General features: G+C 35.9%; 1 protein-coding gene across 1 annotated transcript; it reads right to left on the reverse strand.

Moving 5' to 3' along the window:
• Window positions 1–73: 73 nt before the first annotated feature.
• Window positions 74–13,116, reverse strand: LOC115623662 (mycosubtilin synthase subunit C). The gene is made up of 7 exons (XM_030518120.1): window positions 12,841–13,116; window positions 3,097–4,209; window positions 2,371–2,538; window positions 1,545–2,316; window positions 1,380–1,470; window positions 715–890; window positions 74–644 (listed from the first exon to the last, which is right to left on the reverse strand). Exons 2-7 carry the CDS (start codon window positions 4,190–4,192, stop codon window positions 314–316), a joined length of 2,634 nt encoding a protein of 877 aa, XP_030373980.1. The 5' UTR covers window positions 4,193–4,209; window positions 12,841–13,116; the 3' UTR covers window positions 74–313.
• Window positions 13,117–23,030: the final 9,914 nt, after the last annotated feature.

A 23,030-nucleotide genomic window follows, 5' to 3' on the forward strand; every position in this document is an offset into this window, starting at 1 on the left:
GTAGAGACGAGTTTTCAATTTTCAATGATTTGTTTTTGCCCAACAATTGACAACGCTTTAATTATCGGTGATTGTTTTCTTTTATTTGCATTGCATGCTTACAACTAGTCAACATAAAGTTATGAATTCTTTTGATTTTCATTTGGTTGCACAATTAGTATAATGCAATTAATGGTAATGTGAATGTAATGCGTAATACTAATGCCTAAATACTACAAGATATCCTACATGCATATTAAAAATACAATACAGGTACGGCCTAAATTCGCTGAAAACGCTGAGCGTTCAAAATTTTCGCTCCGACGGGCTCTCCTTACTGGTGGCCCACCTCCTTCCAGTGTACGATCGCACGCTGTTCATCGGGAGCATCGCTAAAAGGCCGGGAGCCATCCGAATAGACGTACTGATTCACCTGGTAGTCCAGCAGGGTCTTATAGTGGTAGACATCGTTGCCCAATTGCTGGGTCAGGGGGCTGGTGTTGGTGGTGAAGATGCCGGCAAACTGTTTTTCCCGCGCCACCCTCAACACCTCGTGTTCCATAAAGTGCATGCAGGCAATGTTTTCGCGCGGATTCAGTTCATCGGCCGTGCCCATCATAAAGGAGTGCAGTATTTGATTCAGACCCTTGGGCAAATAGTTGTCGCTGTGGAGAGTGCGGATTGAAGAATATAATTGTAGTGTGTAATGTATATTCTTTATGGTTCAGGACTTACCGTATGGGTCCCTCGCAGAACTCCAGAAACTCGAAAACAATCAACAGCTTCGATTTGATTTCCACCTCAGGCTCGTTACGCGCGTCGAAATTAAGCGCCGTGCCAATAATACGATCCGTGTTACGATCATAGACCACAAAGCTAAGGTCGCGCTCCACTAAATCTTTCCAGATGTCCTAAACAAATCAATTGAATAACTAAGTTAGTATCATAGTAAAAATAAATAAATATTTAATAATCGAATGCAGGGGCGTAGGCAGCTTTTTCCAAAGGGGGGCGGCCAAAGAATTTAAATTTTGAATTAACAATGCACGATGCGTTTAAAATAATAAGTGATGCAAATTTTAACAAATTCAACTTAGTGCCATTTTAAGGCGAAATAAGTAGTTCTCCCCCCTGCCTACGCCCTTGATCGAATGCAATGAACCATTGGAAAGGAAATTGAATATGCAATAACCTTCTGAATTTCAAAATAATGAACAATTGAAATCACTCTAAGACTGATTTATGGGTTCAGTTCGCATAAGACCATCAATTTAAATGCACTTTTGAGAATCGAACACGCTTATCATAACAAAGCAGCTCTAAAGAATGGTAGGGGCTATATGTTGTTCCGCGTCTCTCTTTGGTTCGAAGTCTATTGTTAAGGTTAAAAGTTTGCTTACGTTCAGAATGTCGCTGTAGTCGCTGCGCAATACGCCCGGCTTGAGCCACTGCTCCAGATCAGCCTTGTTGTAAAAGCTGTCTACAATGATGCTATAGACGGATATATGTACATGCATATTAATAAATTGTTAAAATTTTAAGATAAGATTCTCTAAGATACTCACTCAATAACTGCCTGTCTGTGCTCAAGACGCAATGGTACTGACTCCATTTTCAAATGGGGACAAGCATTGAGCCACTCCTCCTCCAGCTGTACAACTTCACGGTTGGTCGCCATGCGTTCGATGATCTCCCCGAGATTCTTTGCCGCGATGAACTCGGATATGCCAATGTTGTAGCCCTTCTCGCGCAACAGCGTTACGGTGAATATAGAGTTGAGGGAGTTGCCGCCCAATTCATAAAAGTTGCTTTGCGGCGCGAGTGTGGCGCGAGTCGAACGTCCAATTACGCCGCCCACCGTCTCGAATAGATCGCGTGCCGTCAGCTTTAGCTTTTCCGGCACTTGGGAGTAGTCAAAGTCCAAGACAATGCTTGAGTCGCCCTCGTTATTGTTGGCCGTCTCGTAGCTTTTGAGCAGTGCCTGACGATCGACCTTGCCATTGACCAGCAGCGGTACATGCTCCACAATAACCACCTGTGGTGCCATATAGTCGGCCAGTTTGTCTTTGAGACGTGCCTCCAGCTGGAGCTCCGTGACCACGGGTGCATCGTCACGCATCTTCACGAAGGCCAGAATCGCCTGATCAACGTGTCCGGCATGATAGCAGAGCACAATGGCTTTCTCAACCAGCGGCAGCTCGGCTACGTTCTTCTCGACCTCGGACAGATCGACGCGATGACCGCGAATCTTGATTTGCGAGTCTGTGCGGCCTTCATACATGATGTTGCCGTTCTTGAGCGAGCCATAGTCGCCGGTGCGATAAAGACGAGCATACTCTATAAGATAATTTATTTAAAGAGAATTTTGGAAGGGGCTGGGGTTAGGCTTACTTTTCTCGACGGCCAGTGGATTTTCTAAAAACCGTTCGGGATCTCGTCCATTCACATAGCCAGCGGCCAAGTTGAGGCCTGAAGCAAAGATCTCGCCAATTTCTCCATTCTTCACGGGTCTGTAGTCAGTGTCAAGCAAGTAGATAACGGTGTTCGAGACAGGTATGCCTAGGGGAGACCATTAGAAGTATTACATTTAAATGATGTCGTTGTCATTGATAAGATCTTAATCACGGCGTGGTTATTCCTTAATTTTAACCAATGATAGACTAAATTAAAACCACCTGCTCTTAATCGGTTATCGGCTTGATAACTTTTCCAAGTACAGTGAAAACTCTCTTGGCCGGACACTCACGGTCGGCCAATTTTTGTCCGCCCAAAGGGAGTGCCCGCTCGAATGTTTTAGAAAAAGTGTCCGCCGAAGAGGGTGTCCGGATAAAAGAGGTGTCCATTAAGGGAGTTTTCACTATACTTATATTGAAAGTAGCCCGGTTTCTGATCTATCCTGGAAGTCTTAAATATTTAATTAATAGGTTCCTTTCAATTCATTCGGATAAATGCCGCAGACTATCTTAAATACATTTATAGATTATCTCTAGAAAATCAATTAGTTAATCTTTACCGCTTTATCTGCAGTTGCCCTTTCTATTGTTGTTACTCTCTTAAACTTTGTCTCTTCTAAAATTTGTAAGTACGAACCCAAATAGACCCTAGTACAACACTCACCAATAGGCACATTTTCGTAGAGACTCAGCTGCTTCTTGCTCTCGCAGGTGAAATAGGTGACATCGCCCATCACCTCGGTGGAGCCATAGAAATTATAGAGGCGATGCACTCCCTCGTCGAAGTAATCAAAGAAGCTGCTGGCCAGCGGCACAGCTAGGGGCTCACCGGAGCATACCCAGATCTGGAGATTGTAGAGCAGTTTCTGGGCTGCTCCGCCGCCTTCCATTTTCAAATACATTAGCAAGGAGCGCAGGAGTGTCGGCACCAACACCAAACGTCTGATCTTATACTTCTCCAGGAGCGCTACCAAGCGTTCTGGATCCTTGGTCACCGCTTTAGGCACCACCAGAATGGCCAGACCGCACATAAGGGGACCCCAGAGCTCGGCAATGGAGTCTACAAAGGTCAGAGCCGTCTTGAACACACCAACTGTTTCGCTGGCAGTGTACGGAAATGTTGCCCACTGCCATTGGAGGCGGTTCAGAATGTTTTCATGTGGAAGGCGCACCCCCTTCGGCACACCAGTGGAGCCAGAGGTGTACAGAACAATGGCGATGTGATCGTTGCCGCCACGCAGCATTTCCTCCGACAACAGATTGGCGTTGCTCAGCTGCAGGGACTTGGCATAAAGCTCCGTAAGCGAGAGCGTGGGTGTGCCTTGAAAGCGTCCGGCGTCAATGTCGTCGTCGCGCAGCACCAGAGTGGGTCTGGACTCCATCAGGATGTGGTGAATACGGTTCGCTGGGAAGCTGGGATCAATGGGCAAATAGGCGCCGCCCGCCTTCCAAATGGCCAGCAGAGTGGTGACCAAACCATCCGAAGGCTGCATGCACACCGCCACAATGAAGTCACCATCATGGTTGGGCTGCAGGAATCGTCCATGGGTCTCAGCGACAAGCAATCGCGCCGCACGATTGGCTCGCTCATTCATTTGCCGATAGCTGCTCTGACGCAGCTGGGATGTCTGATCGTTATAGATGAGAGCCACCTTATCCGCATGACGTAGTTGTTGCTCCTCGTAGATGCGATGCAGGGCGCGCGGCACAAAATCCTGTTGCTGTCCCTTCACAATCGACAATTGCGGCAATGAACCCATATTGATCTTGTGTTGATCTGTAATTGGGTAGAGAAATGATAATAGAGCTTTATTAATATGTTCGATGTTCAGTTGATTCTCGCAACTTAACATAACTGGCAGTAGAATGAAGCTTTCTAGGAACAAGAAAAGAATGCTAAAGTCGAGCAAGCTCAACTCTTAAATACCCTGTACCTCCCAAAAAGGAAAAAATAAAAAAAGCAGCGAGCAGCGATTTTATTTATGGCTATAACTTTCTTCAGCATGGACCTTGGCACACGGACACATAAGCACTAACTGGATGTAACTACCAAAATTGATTTCAAAATTCCAAGAGTTACGGAAGTTATAAAAAAACACGAATTGCGGGGGAGTGGGGGAGTGTATCAGAATAAAAAAAATAAACTTGACCTGCCTAGGGCTTATGAGAATCTGGATACCGAGTTTGGTTATTTTAGCTCTTGTACCTTCTGAGATCCTTGCGCTCATACAGACGGATGGACAGACGGACGGACGGACGGACATGGCTATATCGACTCGGCTTGTCACCCTGATCAAGTATATATATACTTTTCCTGGTCTGCCACTCTCCTTCTGTGTGTTACATACATTCGCACAAAACTAGTATAGCCTTTCACCCTTTGGGTACAGGCTATAAAAATATATACATATAACCATCTGCGAAGCAATCCCCATGCATTTTTCACTCTTATCTATTTATCCCTTCCTCTCATTTCGAATTAATTACACGTTTTTAAATCGATCAGTCACTGCTTTAACTAGTCAATGCCCAGCTGGTCTCGTCGATTTGCATAGACACCAGATCGCATTTACTTATTTAAATTGTGGACTGTGTGGGTCGACACGTGCCAGGATTGACATGGACTGGAACAATCTTATCAATCTGTGTGGTAATAATTGAAATGCATTCAACTCTGATTTATATGACAGCTAATAGCTATAGTAACTATGTGAAATATAATTATTATGTATTACAAATTAAAAAGTTTCCTCTTAATTTGCATATGCAAGTGTTATTTATTTGGTTTTCAATTTACATAAATGTAAACAAATAATAATGATAGTGATAAACAAATAGTTTTTTAATTGAAAAACTCGAGGCCATGAAATGAATTAAAATCAACGCAGAAATTATATAGTATATAGAAAATTTTAAATGCAGAACATCGACTAGAAAGGCTGCCAAATATCAAAAATAAGGATATGGTGAAGTTATAAAAATTGAAAAAAAATCTTTTCTTAACTCTGCTTAGACGCTGGAGCAATGATTCAGAACGGGTTGATTGTAAATTAAATATGAATATTTTTCAGTCAGTTTCAGGCTATATTTTATCGTATATCTCTTGTCTAAATCAAGACAGCAAAAACTGAAAAATCTAGGATTGAACATCTTGAAACTAAAAATTTTATTGTAAATTAAATATTAATATTTTCCAATCAGCTTCAGGCTATATTTCATATAATATATCTTGTCTAAATCAAGACAGTAATTATTTAAACAACAACTGAAAAAATCAAGGATTGATCTAAAAACTAAGAATGCAAAAGTGCAGCAGTATTTAAGGCTTGAATTTTACAAAAATAAAATGTAGTTAAATTTTTGAATTCGGCAAAATGAAATGGCGCTTTATTTTTGATTCCCTTTCACTTTTCCTCACCGATTGGCTTTTTAAGTTAAACAATCGTTGATATAAAGGCTTATATTATTAAGTATTATAACATTATTTTAATGAATTTAATTAGCAATCTTTTATTTTTTAAAACTATGCCAAAGCCGCCAATAAAATGAATTCGATTATTATATGTATTGAGTCAAGTTGCTGTGGAATTAGCAACACTTGAGTTGCCGCCAACACCTCTTAATTGCAATTAATATAAGACACATAAATATGCTTGCATGTAAACGTGAATCTCAAGCTGCTGAAATCTCTGTAAGCCTTATTTAGTTGTCGGCTTTATTTAGGTTTTTCAAGCTAGCCCCGTCTTAGCTTCATTTTCAAGACACTGAAGCCAAGTTAGTGCCATTAAATAATCAACTTCTGGTGCCCGATTTCAATGCCGTGCCTCGTCGTAATGCCAAGGTATACTTCACAAACACTCCCCACCACTCCCCAGCTGGCAAAGAGCTAAACAGAGAGGCGGCAATTAAGTGTATTAGTCGGCCTTAGTTTTTATCATTTCAATTTAAAAATTCTATAAAACGTTTTCGTTGTCGTTGTCGCTAATTTGCAAGCATATATAATACTATATATATATATATTCGTATACAAATATATTCAGTCAGCGGGCAGTCATCAGTCAGGCAATTAGAGCTAGCCTTGTAGGGTGTCCAGGAAGCGGCTTTCAGCCACAAAACAAACGAGTGCAACACTTGGGCAGAGGCGACAACAACAGCAACAAAAACAATAGTGCACTGAGTACATTTTAATGGCATATTGTATTTGGGAAATGTTTTGTTTTTCTTTGAATTATTTATAATCAAATATAAGGCGGCAAGTCCGTCTTCCGCTTTCAATTTCTGTGGAAGTGGCAGCGAAGGCGCCCGCTGGCAAATTGTTGGTAATAATTGTTGTTGTTATTGCTGTTCCGATTCTGCCGCTGATTCTGAGAGACTGCCACAAGCAATAAACAAGTTTTACAAAATTGCGCAATTTTACAACCAAAATCTTGCGCATAACTCCATTGCGGGCCAACAATTTGTGGCCTCAACCCGAGTTGAAGTGGAAGTTGAATAAAGTTGGTTGGTTGGCTGCAAGTGGCTGAATTTTATTTATCTGACACACAAATGTGAACAAGTATGTGCAGTTTTTTTCAGAATTTGAACGGTTTATGAGGCGTATACGTAACGGCTGGCAGACAAATTCAATGCCTAGAGCATTCATTTCCCAAGCCCATATTACGTATACGCCGTGTGAGTCCAATTAGAAGTGCTTGCTGCTGTTTATACTTATATGCGATTACCATATGCTATATAAATATAGCAACAAATAGTATATAGTAAGGTATGATGAATACAATGCAACTGGCCCGTCTGTCTGTCTGGCTGTCTGTCTTTGTCATGCGCTAAAATGTTAAAGCCACAAAGACGGCAAAATTGCAACTTTACAAGTAACTCTACACTAAAAGCAAAGTGTTACTTCAAAATGCAATTACAAATTCAATTATTGCTGCCCGTTTCATGAGCATTTACTCGAGTCTTTCGAAACAATTTAAATAAGGAAATATTCCTACATTTTTTATAGTTGAGAGTGACAACTAAACATAAATAAAAATAATATAAAATGCACAGATAAAGCAAAAGCTAAATCGATTTTGTGGAAAATAAAAAAGGGTCATATTTTCTACAATCAAGCAATTTTAGTCTAGTGTTAATTATAGTTTCATAAACCTGTATAAATATGGCCGTTTGGCAATTAATATTCTCCCGTGTCGGATTCGTTTTTAAATATTTTTGTCATTTTTATAGGCTTTTTTATTTCCTTAGTTTTAATTAGTTTAACTTCTCCATTGTATTGATTTTTTATTTGTTTTCTTTTTTCCTTTACATCGACTGCCTTGTTTGTCGATGATATAAATAAATAAAAAATATGCATATTTCTAAGGCACTTTTTTAAATCCGCATAAAATAGCCAATTTTTTTTGGCTTAAAAATAAATTTGGGCATTTAAAGAAGCTTTTTAAACTCGCTATTAGGTTTTACATATTATTAATTTTTTTTAACTCAATAATTTTACTTGCTCTGACACATTTATCAAACTTTTTAGTAATTTATTTTAGCTTTCCTTTTTCATAGGCAAACAGCTTTAAATAATTTAAGATAATAATCGCTGCTTATAAGTACCATGCCATCAGATTAAAGCAGTTGACTGACGCATTTATTACACAAGCAGTGGTAAGCAGTTTATGTGTATTGCGGCATGCTGCTCAGCAACTGCTTACATTTATTATTCATTAAACTTTACTTTCATTTAATTAAAAAAATGTAATGTTTAATAACATATTTTGAAGCAATACAACAATTTTCTTTAAAGTTAGGCTCAGGATTAGTGGATAGATAGAAGGTCGTAACTAGCAATATCAGTAATGAATTTTCTCTTACACGTATAGGAAGCTTGCATAATACAGCTAATTCTGTTTTTACACGGTAGATTGGTTCCCGAAAAAGACGTGAAAAAAAGACATTGATCGTATGAAAAAATAGTTGATTGATTCCTTATCTCTAAAACTGATTAAAATCAGTGAAAAAACAACGATTTATGTTTATTTTATTAAATCACATATACTATAGTTATATATGTGCTGCTGGCCACTAGAAAACAAAGATTATGGAAAAAAGATGGCTTCCTTATCTCTAAAGAAATACATATATATGTAATTTTTGATTTTCAAACCGGGTTATATTAAAATCGTGTAAAAAAAGACCGTGTAAAACAGAATTGGGTGTATTTATTTTGTATTACACCTAATTCTGTTTTTACACGGTACATTGGTTCCAAAAACAACCGTCTAAGAAAGACATTAATCATATGCAAAAAAAGTTGATTGGTTCCTTATTTCTAAAGACATATATGCGATTTTTTTGATTTTCAAACCGTGTTATATCAAAATCGTGTAAAAAAATATCGTGTAAAAACAGAATTGGGTGTATTTATTTTGTGTTATTTTGAATCGTGCTAAATAGAGTAAAGTGGAGTAACCATACATAAAATGTTTAATTTTCAAACCGTGTAAAAGGTGAATTAGGTCTGCATTTATCGTTTGCTGCCAGTTGAAATGCATTTCATTTTCTGTCAGTGTACACCTTTGTAGGTGCCACATGTATGAGTGTGTGTGTGTGTGTGTGTGTGTTGCTGGACAGATCTGTGGCCATTGTTATGGCAAGTGTGGCGCGGTCAAGTGCATTCATTCTTAAGTCGCGCTCATTCTCGGCCGCACTTTGTTTTCACATCATCGATTTAATGTACCGCGTCCCATCGCATCCGCAGCCCCTTTGTTCACCTTCGCTGCCTCCGTTGATGAGGTGAAATCTTCATGGGTGCTATGAATTGTTTTTCCATTCGGTTCTATTATTTTTCAAATACATAAGCATACTATGTGTATATATTTTGCAGTTCTGCGCGATTGAAAAACACTTAAACGCTGCCTATAACAATAATTTTCCGTTCAAGGTTAAGTTTTTCATTATTTATTATTTTCGTTTCTTTTTTAGATTGTCTTCGGTGACTTTTCAAGCTTTTGGAAAATCGTCCATAATTATCTGTGACTGAGCATTTACGACCAATACGGCGCGGTACGTGTAATTTACATAATTATCCACAAGGTGTTGTTTGGAGTGTGTCTGAAGACCAACAACACCGTCTAAGGTCGTCATTCAAACAGAAGCGGCACAGGCCCCCCCTTTTGTTAAATAATCCATGCTGGGCAACAAGTTTCCGTTTTTTATTCTGTCTGTTACATTTCAAGAGTCTGTAACTAATTAGTTTGTTGACCAAAACTGTCGAATAATACAAATACTACCAGTAGTGCTCAGATTTTTCCTGATGCTGGGGAGCCAACAAGTGTATGTTTTTGTTGTTTTGCTCTGCCCGCTGATTTGCTTAATTGAGTAAAAAGTGCTTAATTTAAGTTGAACGAACACACACATTCGAGTACAAAATAAAAATATAGCAATGGGGGCCGCCACGAAGCATCAATCAGTTGTGTGTCTGAGAATGTATTTACGAGTATACATACAAGTATGTGCCTGTGTGTTTCAGTTCTGGAATTACACATTTTGTCGGCCACTGAATCGCTGAATTTCCGATTATGAGTCAATTGAATGACAAGTTGTGCGCGAAAAACCACACAGATTAGCAATTCTTCTGCATTAAAGCATTCTGCGTCAAACGATTTAACAAACCCAGTCTCAGTCTCAGTCTCAGGTTCAGATACAAATTCAGATTCTCGTAATCACATTGGTGTATATCCCCCATAATGAGGGCTCCAATTGCTCATGCCAGAGCAGCCGAATGTATCTATTAAAGCAATTAATATGACTTGCCACAGTCATAAATAATACACTTCGATACATCTGTGAACGTGCTTCTGCCATTGAAGCCGTTTGTATGATTGTGGATAGAAAACCGTATCTGTATATTTTGCATAAATTTACGATATGCAAATGCCACTCATAATTAATCGTTGCAGGCCCGTGTTGGCCGGCTGTACTCTCGATGTATGACTTAATTTTTAAGGCGCCCAAGCTCTGCCGAACGCAATTAAAAAGCTATCAAAATCGACACATTGTATTATGGATATTATGTATACAGTGCGCCATGTGTGAGACAAATTAAATGTCAAATGCTTGATATGTGTTAACATCATTTACAACGTTGTCGCTATGCTGCTCGAGCTGCTTAATAAGTATGTAGTATGTAGTAAGTCCAAGTTAAAACAAATTGCTCACAGTTTAAACTTTAAGTCAATGGCTCGCCTATTGCATGCTGTAAATGAAATCGATTTGTTATAACAATTCTCTATAAATAATGGGGTAATCATTGGAGACCGTAGCATGAGCATTGTGAGTTATTTGTTTATAGTCTGAAAATACCAAGTATTTGAAAAATTATCGAAGATATCAATATAATCTGCAAAGATTATAAAGATGACACTAATCGTTATGTGTTCAAAAGTTTGTCTGTATGAGCCGCGATGGCTTCTTAATGAAAAGTAGGGGATTAATCAAATTTAATAATAGTAAATTAAATGAATTTAATAAATTCTTTTGCTCAGACACATGCACATGAAGTTACCTGTACATTCAAATTATTCCCATACTTAAGATAAATTCAACTCAAATTTAATAATTGTAATTTAAATTAATTTAATAAATTCTTTTGTTCAGACACATGCACATTAATTTAACTCTACATTCCCATTATTCCAATACCTAAGAAAGTTTCCTTGTTATTATCTTTCGAAAGCGTAGTGCTTAAACATTGAATAACTAACGTTAAATCGTATTGTATAGGTTTTTCTTTGCAAGCACTGCTTCTATTTAATAAATTAATATCATGCCTAATAAAATTATAGAGCATTCGAAAGTCTACGCGCCCAAGCTGAGCAGACTTAATTGTTTTTATGAATATGTTGCCGAAGGCCCCTTGTTATGTGGTGTTATAAAATCTTAGAGGAACGTTGGCCGCCTTTAGAATTCATCTTAATTACATTTTTGTTGCAGGCAATCGTTTTTAAAACGCTGCCTAACCTTGCGATTTGTGCTTTTGCATTTCACATTAATTTACAAATACAAGCACATGAGTGTGTTTGTGTGTTGCAATTGCAATCAGTCGACTGACCGCTTTTATTTTTAAGTTAAACAATTCAAACCGATTTTACTTCCTTTGCAACGTCACGAAACTGGTTGACAGCAGCCGCGGCTGTTGAAATTCGAACAAAAGCAACACGTTCTGGGTTTATATTTTCGGCTTATATCGGTAAGTGCGTCCGACATAATGTGTTGATGGTTGATGGTTGACGGTTTATAAAAATAAATATGTTAATGTAGCTTTGTAACATTTACCCACTGACGACCTTTGCGGCGACCTTTTATCAACTTCCCTTTGCAGGCGAAACATTTTTCAAATGCTAATTAATATGTGTATAGATCGTAAATAATATTAAATGTACAACCAACGGCGACAATAGAATCAATATTATTTCCACTTTAGAACATGTAATAATATAAGTAGTTTACTTGTCAAACTCTTCTAACTATTATCATTATTTTTATTTTAATAAAATTTGAAGCTGTAGTTTTGGCGCGACAAAAACATTTTAAATTTAGAAAATGCTAGCGTTTTAAGATTTTGAATTTACTTATTAATATTTAAGCACTATCCCAAGTGCGATATGTTGTTTAATTTATGTTTTTTTGAAGCAGTTTTAAGCCAGAAATTATTTTGTAAATAAATAAGAATGTGTTATGACTTGGCATGACAAATTCGCTTTTCGAAAGAATAAAACTTGCAGTTATTCAAAAACTTCAAACTATTTTATAATATGTAGTGGTTTGACATTTTTAAAGGCGTTTCAAGTCGCAATAACCAAGCGTGCTGATTCAAATAAGCCATACCACAATTATATAACAATGCTTGGCTAACTGGAAAATGGCATTTAGTTCCAGTGAAACAATTTAGCAGAAAGATACGTAAATGCCTCTAAAAGAAAGTAAATTTTTAAAGTATTTTTTAATAACAGATATAACGAAATATTCATGCTTTATTAAATGGAAAACCAAAAGAATCATTTGATATGCAAGGTCTGGCTCGTCTATTATTTAATATCACACTTGAACATTGTCAGGTGATGCAATCCCACAGATGCTGTTTTAAATGTAATAATATATAATTAATAGCCAAATAGCAGTAATAATTGCCAGACGTGAGCTTACAATCAGCTATTGTCTAAGGAATTCCTAATATACATATCTAGCCCATAAATTTTTAAAGTCTGGACTCGCTGCACCATAAACGAATCAATTAAGTATATTATGGCTATTTACTTTGTTGTAGAAAAAATGTAGAAAATACGTTTTCAATATTCAAATTTAATTGGCGCACGACAATAAAAGGCGAATAAATGTCACTGTTTTATTTATTAATACGTACTTTTAATAAAAAACTTATCACACCTTCTGTAGAGATGTGGATTTTAATGGCAATTTAAAAATGTCGTCCGCTTTCTCTTTGTTTTTAGTATTTTTGTTGTTGTTGTTGTTATTTTATACACGTTCTCGTTTTCGTCCTTTTGAGGAAACTTGTTTGTTGTTCTCGAAAATTAATGAATTTTTATTTTAAATACGACTATTTTTTTTTTTTGCTCACTGCACTGCAATTCACTGTGTATGTATGTGTGTGTGTGTGTGACGGCTAGTCAAGAGATTTCCAAAAACGCTTTTGCAGTCAAAACTTGAACGTACTCGTACTAACCAGCGTTCGCAAACTAATCAGAACCCCAGCGGACGACTAACTTTTATATCCGACCGCGGAGAACGACGCGACGGTCAGCTTTCGACGACGAATGTCGACGTCGCGTTGCGTCGGCGCTTTTTGCTCTTGTTCGTGAAACCTGTTCTTCCTCTTACACACAGTAAAGCAGTTGTGTTGTGTTGCGTTGTGTGTGCGTCTCCCCTCCTCCGCCCCCTCGTTATAGTGTTAGTTGGTAAAGCAGCGCGAGTTCAGTGACGTAGGAAATGACATGAAATTCCTGCCATCGCCATCAAGTCGTCGCTAATCAAAAGCCCAAACAGAGATAGACTGAGAGAGTATCTGCAAGCTGCAGATCCAAAAGTCGATGTTTCGATTTATCGCTGAATTCTAGTTAGAAACGGCAAGCCTGGAAATCCCCAGCTCTCAAAGGAATGACGCATGATATGCGCCAGCAAGCAAAAACAATACTTACAGACATGCATATACAAGTATAGTAGAGCTGGAAAAACAATCGATCGTTTTTTATTTCAAACATATCTCTTGATTTTCTCCCTAATATTAGCTTTTTTAAAGTAAAGTTAAATTTAAAAAAACATCGATGTTTTTTTGCGACGCATCGAGCAGAGACATCGATGTACATTAACATCGCTGTTTTCCCTTCGACTTACATACCTAGTCTGTCGTAGTGAAACAGAGGAGGATGTAAGTAAAATTTTTGTTGTGCCTTCATTATTCATTATTCATTTATGCAGAAATAATTGGTAGCAGTTTATCTTTGTGATGTTTGTTTATAGTTGTGGATAGCGATAAATAATGGACAAGTACCTTCCAAGAGCGTACGCAAAGCTGGGCAAATAATTTCAGATCGGAGATGTTCGCTAAAATCAAACATAGTGGATAAGCTTTTGTTTTTGAACAAAAATAAAAATTAAACTAATAACAGTATCATCAAAATTGATTTTTAAATATATCCTCGGATTTTAAAAAACATTGAAAACATCGATGTTTCATCAAACTAATAACAGCATCACCTAACATTGATTTTTAAATATATCCTCTGATTTTACAATACACCGAAAACATCGATATTTCATCAACCTAATAACCATATAAAATTGTTTTTACGTCTGTTCTGTGATTTTACAAAAACATCAAAAACATCGATTGTCGCAAACATTGATGTTTTGCCAGCTCTAATATATAGGGGTTCATGCATACATATGTATAGTATAGTCGAGCCCCAGTCCCAGCCCCCAATCAATGACAACAACGAGAACGATATTGCCAAAGTCAGCGAAGCGTTTTCGGCTCATTAATAAGTTGCATTTAAGCTAATTGTTACAAAATCTTCGAAATACGCGCCCGACAATTAGTGAATGAATGAAAAAGCCTCTAACAATGTTAAACAGTTTGCTTGAAATTTAGTGATTTATACATTTATTATTTATTACTCGCATTGTTATTGTTTGCTTTTATATATGTACATACAACATACATACATATATTGCAGTCGATCGTGCGAAAGTAAAATGTGGAATTGAATTGCAAATCGAATAAGTGCGCGCGCGTCTGGGAAATCATCGAATCGTTATTACACTGCATGCGATTTGTAGTTTCTGTTTTGTCTGTCTGTCTGTCTGTCTGGCAGAACGTCACTCACACTTCTCTTACATACATATGATCAGAACAAGTAAATATATAGATACATATCGAAGTGAATGTTAGGGGTTCCACTTTAGAATGCTAACATATTCCGCAGTAGCTGTATTTCTAATTGCTGAAACTTTTTGATTTGGTGTGGTGTGGAATTTAACAACTTCGTACGAGTTTTCAGTCACAACTAATCACAGCAAACATACTACAAAGTACAATCTCGTTTTTATCCTAAGCGCAATAGTAAGAGGAAAAGGTTTCCTTCCATTGCCAAGTATTGCTCCCCATTTAAACTTCAGCTTGCTTCGATCATTAGCAGGTTCGGGCTTCACAAAAAAACAAAATGGTTAAGAAGAATTGTTTAAAGATCTGCATCAAAAGCAATTAGTTGTAATTTTCTAACCTTGGACTTTAATTGTGCTACCTAACTATTATTGTTATTGATTGCTTTTCAGAATTCCCGCTTTGTTAACAGACTTAGTATCAACATTTTAAGCACCTAAACAAAATATTATCAATGTATACATTCTTTGTGTCCATCTCCGGCATTACGTAGGACAGAGTCTGAAAACTCGAGTGTTACTATTTAAGTCAATATTTGTCAAAACAAAACCAAGTATTGACTCACAATTCTTTAGTCGCTATATTATGAGAATGTTCTATGAGTCTGCTACGATATTTAATGTGTGAATAATTGATTTTTGTGATGGTTTAAAATTACTTTAGAATGTAGAAACTTAACTTTTTTTAAGAAAAGTCAATGTCGGAAACGTTCTTTGAAATTTGTTGCAGCCTTAAGGTAGCTTGTGGACTGTTTCCGGTCAGAGTGCTACGGATGTAAGAGGCTTAAATAGATTCTTCAGCTCATAGTCATTGCCTGCCAGCCTTCTCTTTAGTAAAATAATTGTAAATGAATTTCTTAATAATTGTCATTCATAAAAAATTGTTACGTTTCTGTGCAAAAATCCAAAATTGTTTTTAAAAATAGCAAATAAATTTAAATCATTCCTTTAGTTTCTATTCGTTTTCATTGCTAAAACAAAAAGTCTACAAATATTGCGTGCCAGCCTTCTCTTTATTAAAAAGATTGTAAGTAATTCTCTTAATAATTATCATTCATAAAAAATTGTTACGTTTCTGTGCAAAAATCCAAAATTGTTTTTAAAAGTAGCAAATAAATTTAAATCATTCCTTTAGTTTCTATTCGTTTTCATTGCTAAAACAAAAAGTCTACAAATATTGCGTGCCAGCCTTCTCTTTATTAAAAAGATCGTAAGTAATTCTCTTAATAATTATCATTCATAAAAAATTGTTATGTTTCTGTGCAAAAATCCAAAATTGTTTTTAAAACTAGCAAATAAATTTAAATCATTCCTTTAGTTTCTATTTGTTCTCATTGGTAAAACAAAACGTCTGCAAATATTGCGTATGGGTGTGAAGAACAAAGGAAAACAAAAACGTATTTCACACTGTATTTGTATTGTTAACAATAATGTCAGGTGGAGAAAAGATATATGTTAATTATAATTAATTATTGTTTTGAACTTTTAGCTCACATTATGCACAGCATATTAAGCATTTTTTTGTTTGCCTTTATGTTTTATGTATTTTTGAGTGCTTCATAAATTAATACAAATTAAAACTATATAATCAAAACAATAAAAAAAACCAATTAGCACAACAAAGTTGAAAATGAATGCAAGCGGCGCAATTTAAAATGTAAAAATCAACTTTGTTGCATTCTCCATGCATTTTTCCACTAGCTTTGATTGCCCATAAAAATCGGTGAGTTTTCTAAGCGCTTAAACATTTTAATGCTCGTGCGCTTCCTTCGATTGTTTGTTTAATGTTTTTTTTTTCCATACATTGGAAGCTATTTTAAATATGTACATGGTGACAATGAACGGCTGGAAACATTAAGTTGTACTCGTAAAGTAGGCCACGCATCAAAAGGGGGGTTTCTTGGTAAAAAATCACAAAATATCATATCGTGTGATTTTGTTTTTGCATGCTCCGATATCCGCAAAATATTGTTACATGTTGCTGAAACAGATGACTGCGTTTGTGTTCTTCAAAAGCGTGTTTTAAGCTCATTCAATAAAATTATTAATTATATATATACAAAAAAATTATAGGTGTATGTATTTTGTAAGTTTCGCGTGCAGCTTCATGTATAGGAACTCCAAGAAATGATCGGCTATGGAGCTGCATGAAAATGCCATTCGTTGTTTTTATTATTATTCAAATATCTTTAAAATTACACTTAATACTGCACTATTATTAAATATCTTTATTTTATTTTATTTTAATTTATTTTAATTTTAATTTAATTTAATTTTAATTTTATTTTAATTTATAATATTATATTATAATATAAATCATAGTTTTTGTATATGTATCGACAGCACTATTTGTTGATTTACTAAATAAAACAAAATAAAATGTTCTTCAGCTGAAAAATAGTTCTTCCTGAATGCATCTCTCATCGACATCACGGCAAGTTTTTATGCACAAGAATATTACATTTTTTGTTTTTTTTTTTTTTTTATCTGTAATGGATCTAATCACGTAAAAAAGGAATTTAAAAATAATAAGCACATTCTCAAAACAACTGAAGCACACTTTTTTACAAAATACTTTATACAACGACAAAAAACCATTTCATTTGTTTTTAAGTTTCTGAAGACCAAGCAACAAAGCTCAAACGCATATTTATAGGAATATTAAAACGAACAAATAAAAATAATAATTTTCTTTGTATTAGAATTCACACGGCTTTGTATTTGTAACGTCTTTACATAATTAAACATTTGGCTATTATATTTATTTTGTTATTGACGCATATATACAAGTAGGGCTGATTAAAACTTGATATTTAAGCAATTAAAGCAGCTGATCAGTCTTATGTATTATTCGATTAACTTGATTGTCTTGAGCCATCACAGTATTAATACAGACTTATAATTATTTGTCAGTAATAGGCATATGACTCAAGATTATCCTGGCAGGGTATTTCACACTTTTTCAGACACATATTAAGTAGCAAGCAATCAATAAGTTTGGTTTTTTATGCCCCCATCCAACAATTCCCATAGAAATTTTCACAATTCAATTGGAAATTTCATCCACTTGGCCTGAAATTCCCACAATCAACCTATTCCCATATGAAGGAGACACTGAAAAAATAAGCTTTCAGAATAGTTCGATTCGTTGGAGGGGAAAAATATGCAAATATATTTAAATAAGAAACACCTTTCAAGAAATGTTAACGCCTCTTGTTAGACCGGCTTCGGCTCAGCAGAATTGTAAATCAATCAGTCATTTGTTAGCGAACTAATGAGCTTTGTATATAAATAAAGATTAAGCGACTGAATAATTTATTTAATATAAACCAACCTGTCTAATTTGAAGCGAAAATATTGCTGTGTCGCGTACTTTGTTTCAATATGAAGGCAAAGTCAATTATGAAAGACTATTCATGCATTTAGGTACGCAAAGTTAAACAAACAAAACGCAAATATACATTATACAAATGCAGATTGAATCCGTCGAATTAAATGAAAATGATTGAACCCATCGATCAATCAAATTAATGAAAGATTGAATCAAACACCAGTTACTAATTCGTTGAATTGAAATTAAGAACCAATTAGGTGCCATAAAATTTGCAAATACAGTCTAATACAGTCCCTATCAGTTAGACCCTATCTAGACAAATATTGCTTGTTGGACCATTAGATGGGGGCGCGGCTGAGACTGACGAGTGATCGGAGGCAGGCAAACAGCTTCCATTCCATTCCATTGAGATTCGTATCTTTGAGACACGCGCCAAAGTCACGTTTGTGAAGCGCTCAACGACTCGACGGCATCAACAACCGGTCCAGCTGGCGTTGGAATCGGTTCTAAAGTGCCAAATGAGATGAGGGGAGTGGGTTAGCCGCCAATTTTTGCTGTCTTGGACTTCCCCAAAAGAAAGCATGACGCATCTGAGTTGGGCTTTGCGAATATGCTGTTCAGCTGCTAATTCGTACACAATTCCTAAAACTGATGACGCTACCAGATGTTGTTTTGTTATTATTGTCACAACAATCGTTAATGTTATTATCCGATTTGCAATGTCATTCGAAAAATCCCGTTTGTGACGTTTGTTTTGTTACTTTTCAATGCAGCACTTGTTCTTCTTTTTCTTATTGATTGTTTGTGCTGTTTTTGTTTGGTTAAAAAAGTATTTCCCTGAAATAAAAAACAATTCGAAACGTGACAACACAAATTACTGTTAACAGCTAAGCGTAATATTTATTTGTCGCATTGATTTCAACAAACATTTCAACGGCTCTAATTGGCTTCAATGTGTCTATATTATTTTAGCTGTCAGTCCGTGCACCTCTAATCCGCGCCAAATTCGTATTGTTAATTCGCATTAGATCGCGTATACGTCATGTTGGACATGACACAGACATTTTTTGTTTCATTAGCTGTCTGCAATTCCATTTGATTTTTCGGCATTTATTTTCAATACTCTACGAACTAGAAGGGCATTATGCGTTTGTCAGGAAGGATTGTCAACATGTCCAATCAAGAAGGTCTTTACTTAACACTTTCAATTTGAATTAAACATAAGGCAGAATTCAATATCTTTGACCTTTTCAGGCTTCTTTTTCAAATATTTGTTTCCCTTTTTAGCACTACCGCGTAAATTAATCAATTAAAATTTATATTTACATTTCTGGGCTAATAATTACTGTTATTGATTTATTGTTTTGGCAAGCACGATGTTTTGGGGATTCACATTTTTTATACACAACAAAAGTAAATAAATAAAAATAAAATATAAAATAAAATAAATCAAATCAGTTTTCTTATTTAATGTTTAGTTACATTTTCAGCAAATAAAATATGAAATATGGGTTCAAATAATTAAATCAAAATTTATAATATATATTATAATTTAATGTCTTCACACATATTTTGAATTTTCATTTATTTATATTTATATGAAAAGTGTATTAAGCATTCGGTCTAGACTATGAAAAAACTCAATGTTTTTGTCATTTGCTGTGATATCTTTGGACTTTTGTTGAAACTGGCACCTCAAGCATTGTGTTTGCTGGTGGTTATGATATTACTTGCAAGAATTTTGTGGCGCAGTTCTGGACGCTACATTTGCGGAAGCATTGTTCAGCACCTTTTGTCGCACTTTTGCTGAATTTTCGACTGCTCTAATCTCTATTTTAATTGTGTGTGCAATTAAAGAGTCGTTAGAGCTGTGGGTGTGAGTTGTTGATTGATTGTGATTTGGCAGTCATAAGTCATTTATTTAAGTCGAATGCGCAACTGGCAATTAAATTATATGCACTTGACTGCACGCACCTGTTTCTGAAACCGAAGCTTAAGCTGCCCAGTGACGGATTTTTATGCAAATAAGACTGTCACCAAGTGCAAATAAAATAATTAACAACCTGCACACAATATGTAGTGCCATTGCAGGTACTTCATAAATTACGAATGTGGTCTCCGGTGAAAACTAATAAACTGTCCAAATGGACAGCACTTGTCGCAACAGCCGACTCAAACAAGTTGCCACCGATCGAGCAACTTTCACAGATCGGCAGTCAATAGCTTTGTGCAACAATGTCCGTTCATGGCTGTGACTTGGCAGAAATGTGTGCATTCGCCTCAGTGCCTGTTCCCCATTTCTAAAGTGGCAGGTAGTGGAATCAAAATTAGGTGACAAATTGAAGTTTACCTGTTAATGACGGCGCCTAATTTTTTTCAGCATTCAGCTAACAACCTTATTTTAATAAAATCCTATTAGCACCAGAAACAAGGTTTTTATACCCAAATTCATAATAATAGACAATGCTGATAAGAAATATTATATGGAGAATTTATAATTTCATAAAATGGTTTACACAATAAAAAAATTGGGTTTAGTGAACGACCCATACATGAAACACATTTTTAAGAAGATCAAGTTATTTAAAATAGCTATAAAATATTCGTATCTAGTAGGATTGAATGAAAATCATCATCAGCTAGTCGTTAAGCATAGGTCTGTTGACATTAAATTGTTGCTTAACACTCTCGACTTGATACTCCAGCGCTTAATTCAGAAAGCCCTAATTGCTTAGATGCCAGAGTGTATATGCTAATGGCTATTTCATTTGCTCTTACTCGAGTAGATCAGCCATATGTTCCTTAACTTTAGTGCGTTCGACATATGAGTCGTTTCTTCTTCATTTCTAAAAGTCGCCCGGTCGTTGACTATCGTCATCAAATAAACTATATGGATCTAGCTTTTCGGAAAGTCAAATTAAAATCAGTTACATAGTTCCACAATGGCATTCGAAATAAATGTGTTATGGCAAAATAATTGTGTACGTCTATATTATAAGTTATTATTATAAGCTATCAGCTAGTACCCTAAATTATAAGATTAATTACATGTGGTACTTAGATGAAATTTGAATAAATTATAATACTATTATACTTACAAGCAATCTGAAATGCATATCAACTATGTTTGTCTAAAACTGACAAGCAGCTTGACTATTTTTAAAACTAGATATCTATAAACTTACGCCATTCAATGCGAACGTAAAACCCAGATGTTTGAATGCTTTGGTGAATTTATCATACAGCTCTGCTTCCACTTTTTTAGTTTTTCGCAGCACACAGATGTAGACACGTGTCATAGGAATTTATTATCAAATCAAAATATTTAAATATTTGTCTTGCCTAGAGATTTAATTAGAGGGCGTGCTTCTATTCATTTGCTTTGCTTACGCACAACACAGATACTTTGGTTATATAGTGTTAATTATTAATAATAAGCTGTTTACAAATCTGACTTTAAATATGAAACGATACGTTTTGTATTTGATTTATAATTATTGTGGCTTTATCCATAAGGACGGAATGTCGATATGATATTGTTACCTATTCATCAAAATTTTGTTTGCTTACCCACAATAGAGATAATTTGTGAATCTGAATTAAAATGTGAAACGAATGTTTTGTATTTAGTATACTTTTATTTTAAAATGCAAATGTGAAATTTGCGCTTTTATCAATAATAAGAGTAAGCCGCACGCGACCCTTGAATTGGGGGATTTTTTAACATTTCGAATTTCATTTGATTCATAAATTGGTTTGTTTACGCACAGTAGAGATAATTTTATTCAAAAATCTCATTATGAATTACGCTTTAATTAACGATATATTTTGCATTTTATTTGCATACAACTCAATAAACACAAATTTGCAATGCTAATAAGATTTTTTTGCAAAAATCTAAAATTTTTCTTTGCAATATATATTTTTGGAGTAAATACTGCATTAGGAATTAGGAAGCACAAAACATGCGAATAACGTGATTTTCAAAAGCTCATCTAAATATATTTACATTAAATTTGAGGAAATGCGTAATATCTTTAAGAATGTAACTAAATAAAGCATCGCCCATAATGAATACGTTACGCTCTTCAAATCGCATAACAAATGGTTAATTATAATGCTAATAATATCTGACAACCGTGTAGGCATTTACGTAATGCGGTCACCCTGTTCTGTGACGGAACGTTAGCTTTAACGTGCGTTTTATTGAGTTTACTACGCGTGCTCAAACGCTCAATTAACAATGCGATGTTGTTGTTGTTATTGTTGTTGTAGTTATTGTTGTTGTTGTTCTATTCATTCATAAAAGCGTTGGGGGCTTTGCGCGCCAAATGTGACGTGCATCGAAAGCATAGACGAAAGCTTTCGGTGATAGCTTGCAAAGCTGTCGATAGAGCTTTTGACATGCAGTTATTAAGTTGGCTAGCGAGCCGGCAAACGCGGCGTATGAAAATTGTTCGCTAGAAAAATTGGTTGTTAGTCTTTTGGAAAACCTTCCGTCGAGCGGTTGGACGGGATCAGAAGATACGAATTGGCCCTCAAGCGGTGTATTAAAGTTGTTGCTTGTGTGAAAATTTGATTTGCTAACGGAACGGCACGCGTCCTCCTAACGGTTTGTTGCGGCAAGCAGCGGCATCAACCACAGTGCCACCGACAGCTGCATCGTATTTTGAATGCGAGCGTTTATTTCTTGGAACTGTCTTTTGGTCTTTGTGTGGCTCTGTGTCTTTGCGCGTGATTTCTTACTGCACTTTGTGGTTGTCATTAATGTCAACACTGTTGTTGTAGTTGTCGTTGTCGGTGCTGTTGTCGCTGTAGCT

This window comes from Scaptodrosophila lebanonensis, unplaced genomic scaffold, assembly GCF_003285725.1.
Source record: "Scaptodrosophila lebanonensis strain 11010-0011.00,11010-0021.00 unplaced genomic scaffold, SlebRS2 tig00000053-arrow-pilon, whole genome shotgun sequence".
Lineage (NCBI taxonomy): Eukaryota > Metazoa > Arthropoda > Insecta > Diptera > Drosophilidae > Scaptodrosophila > Scaptodrosophila lebanonensis.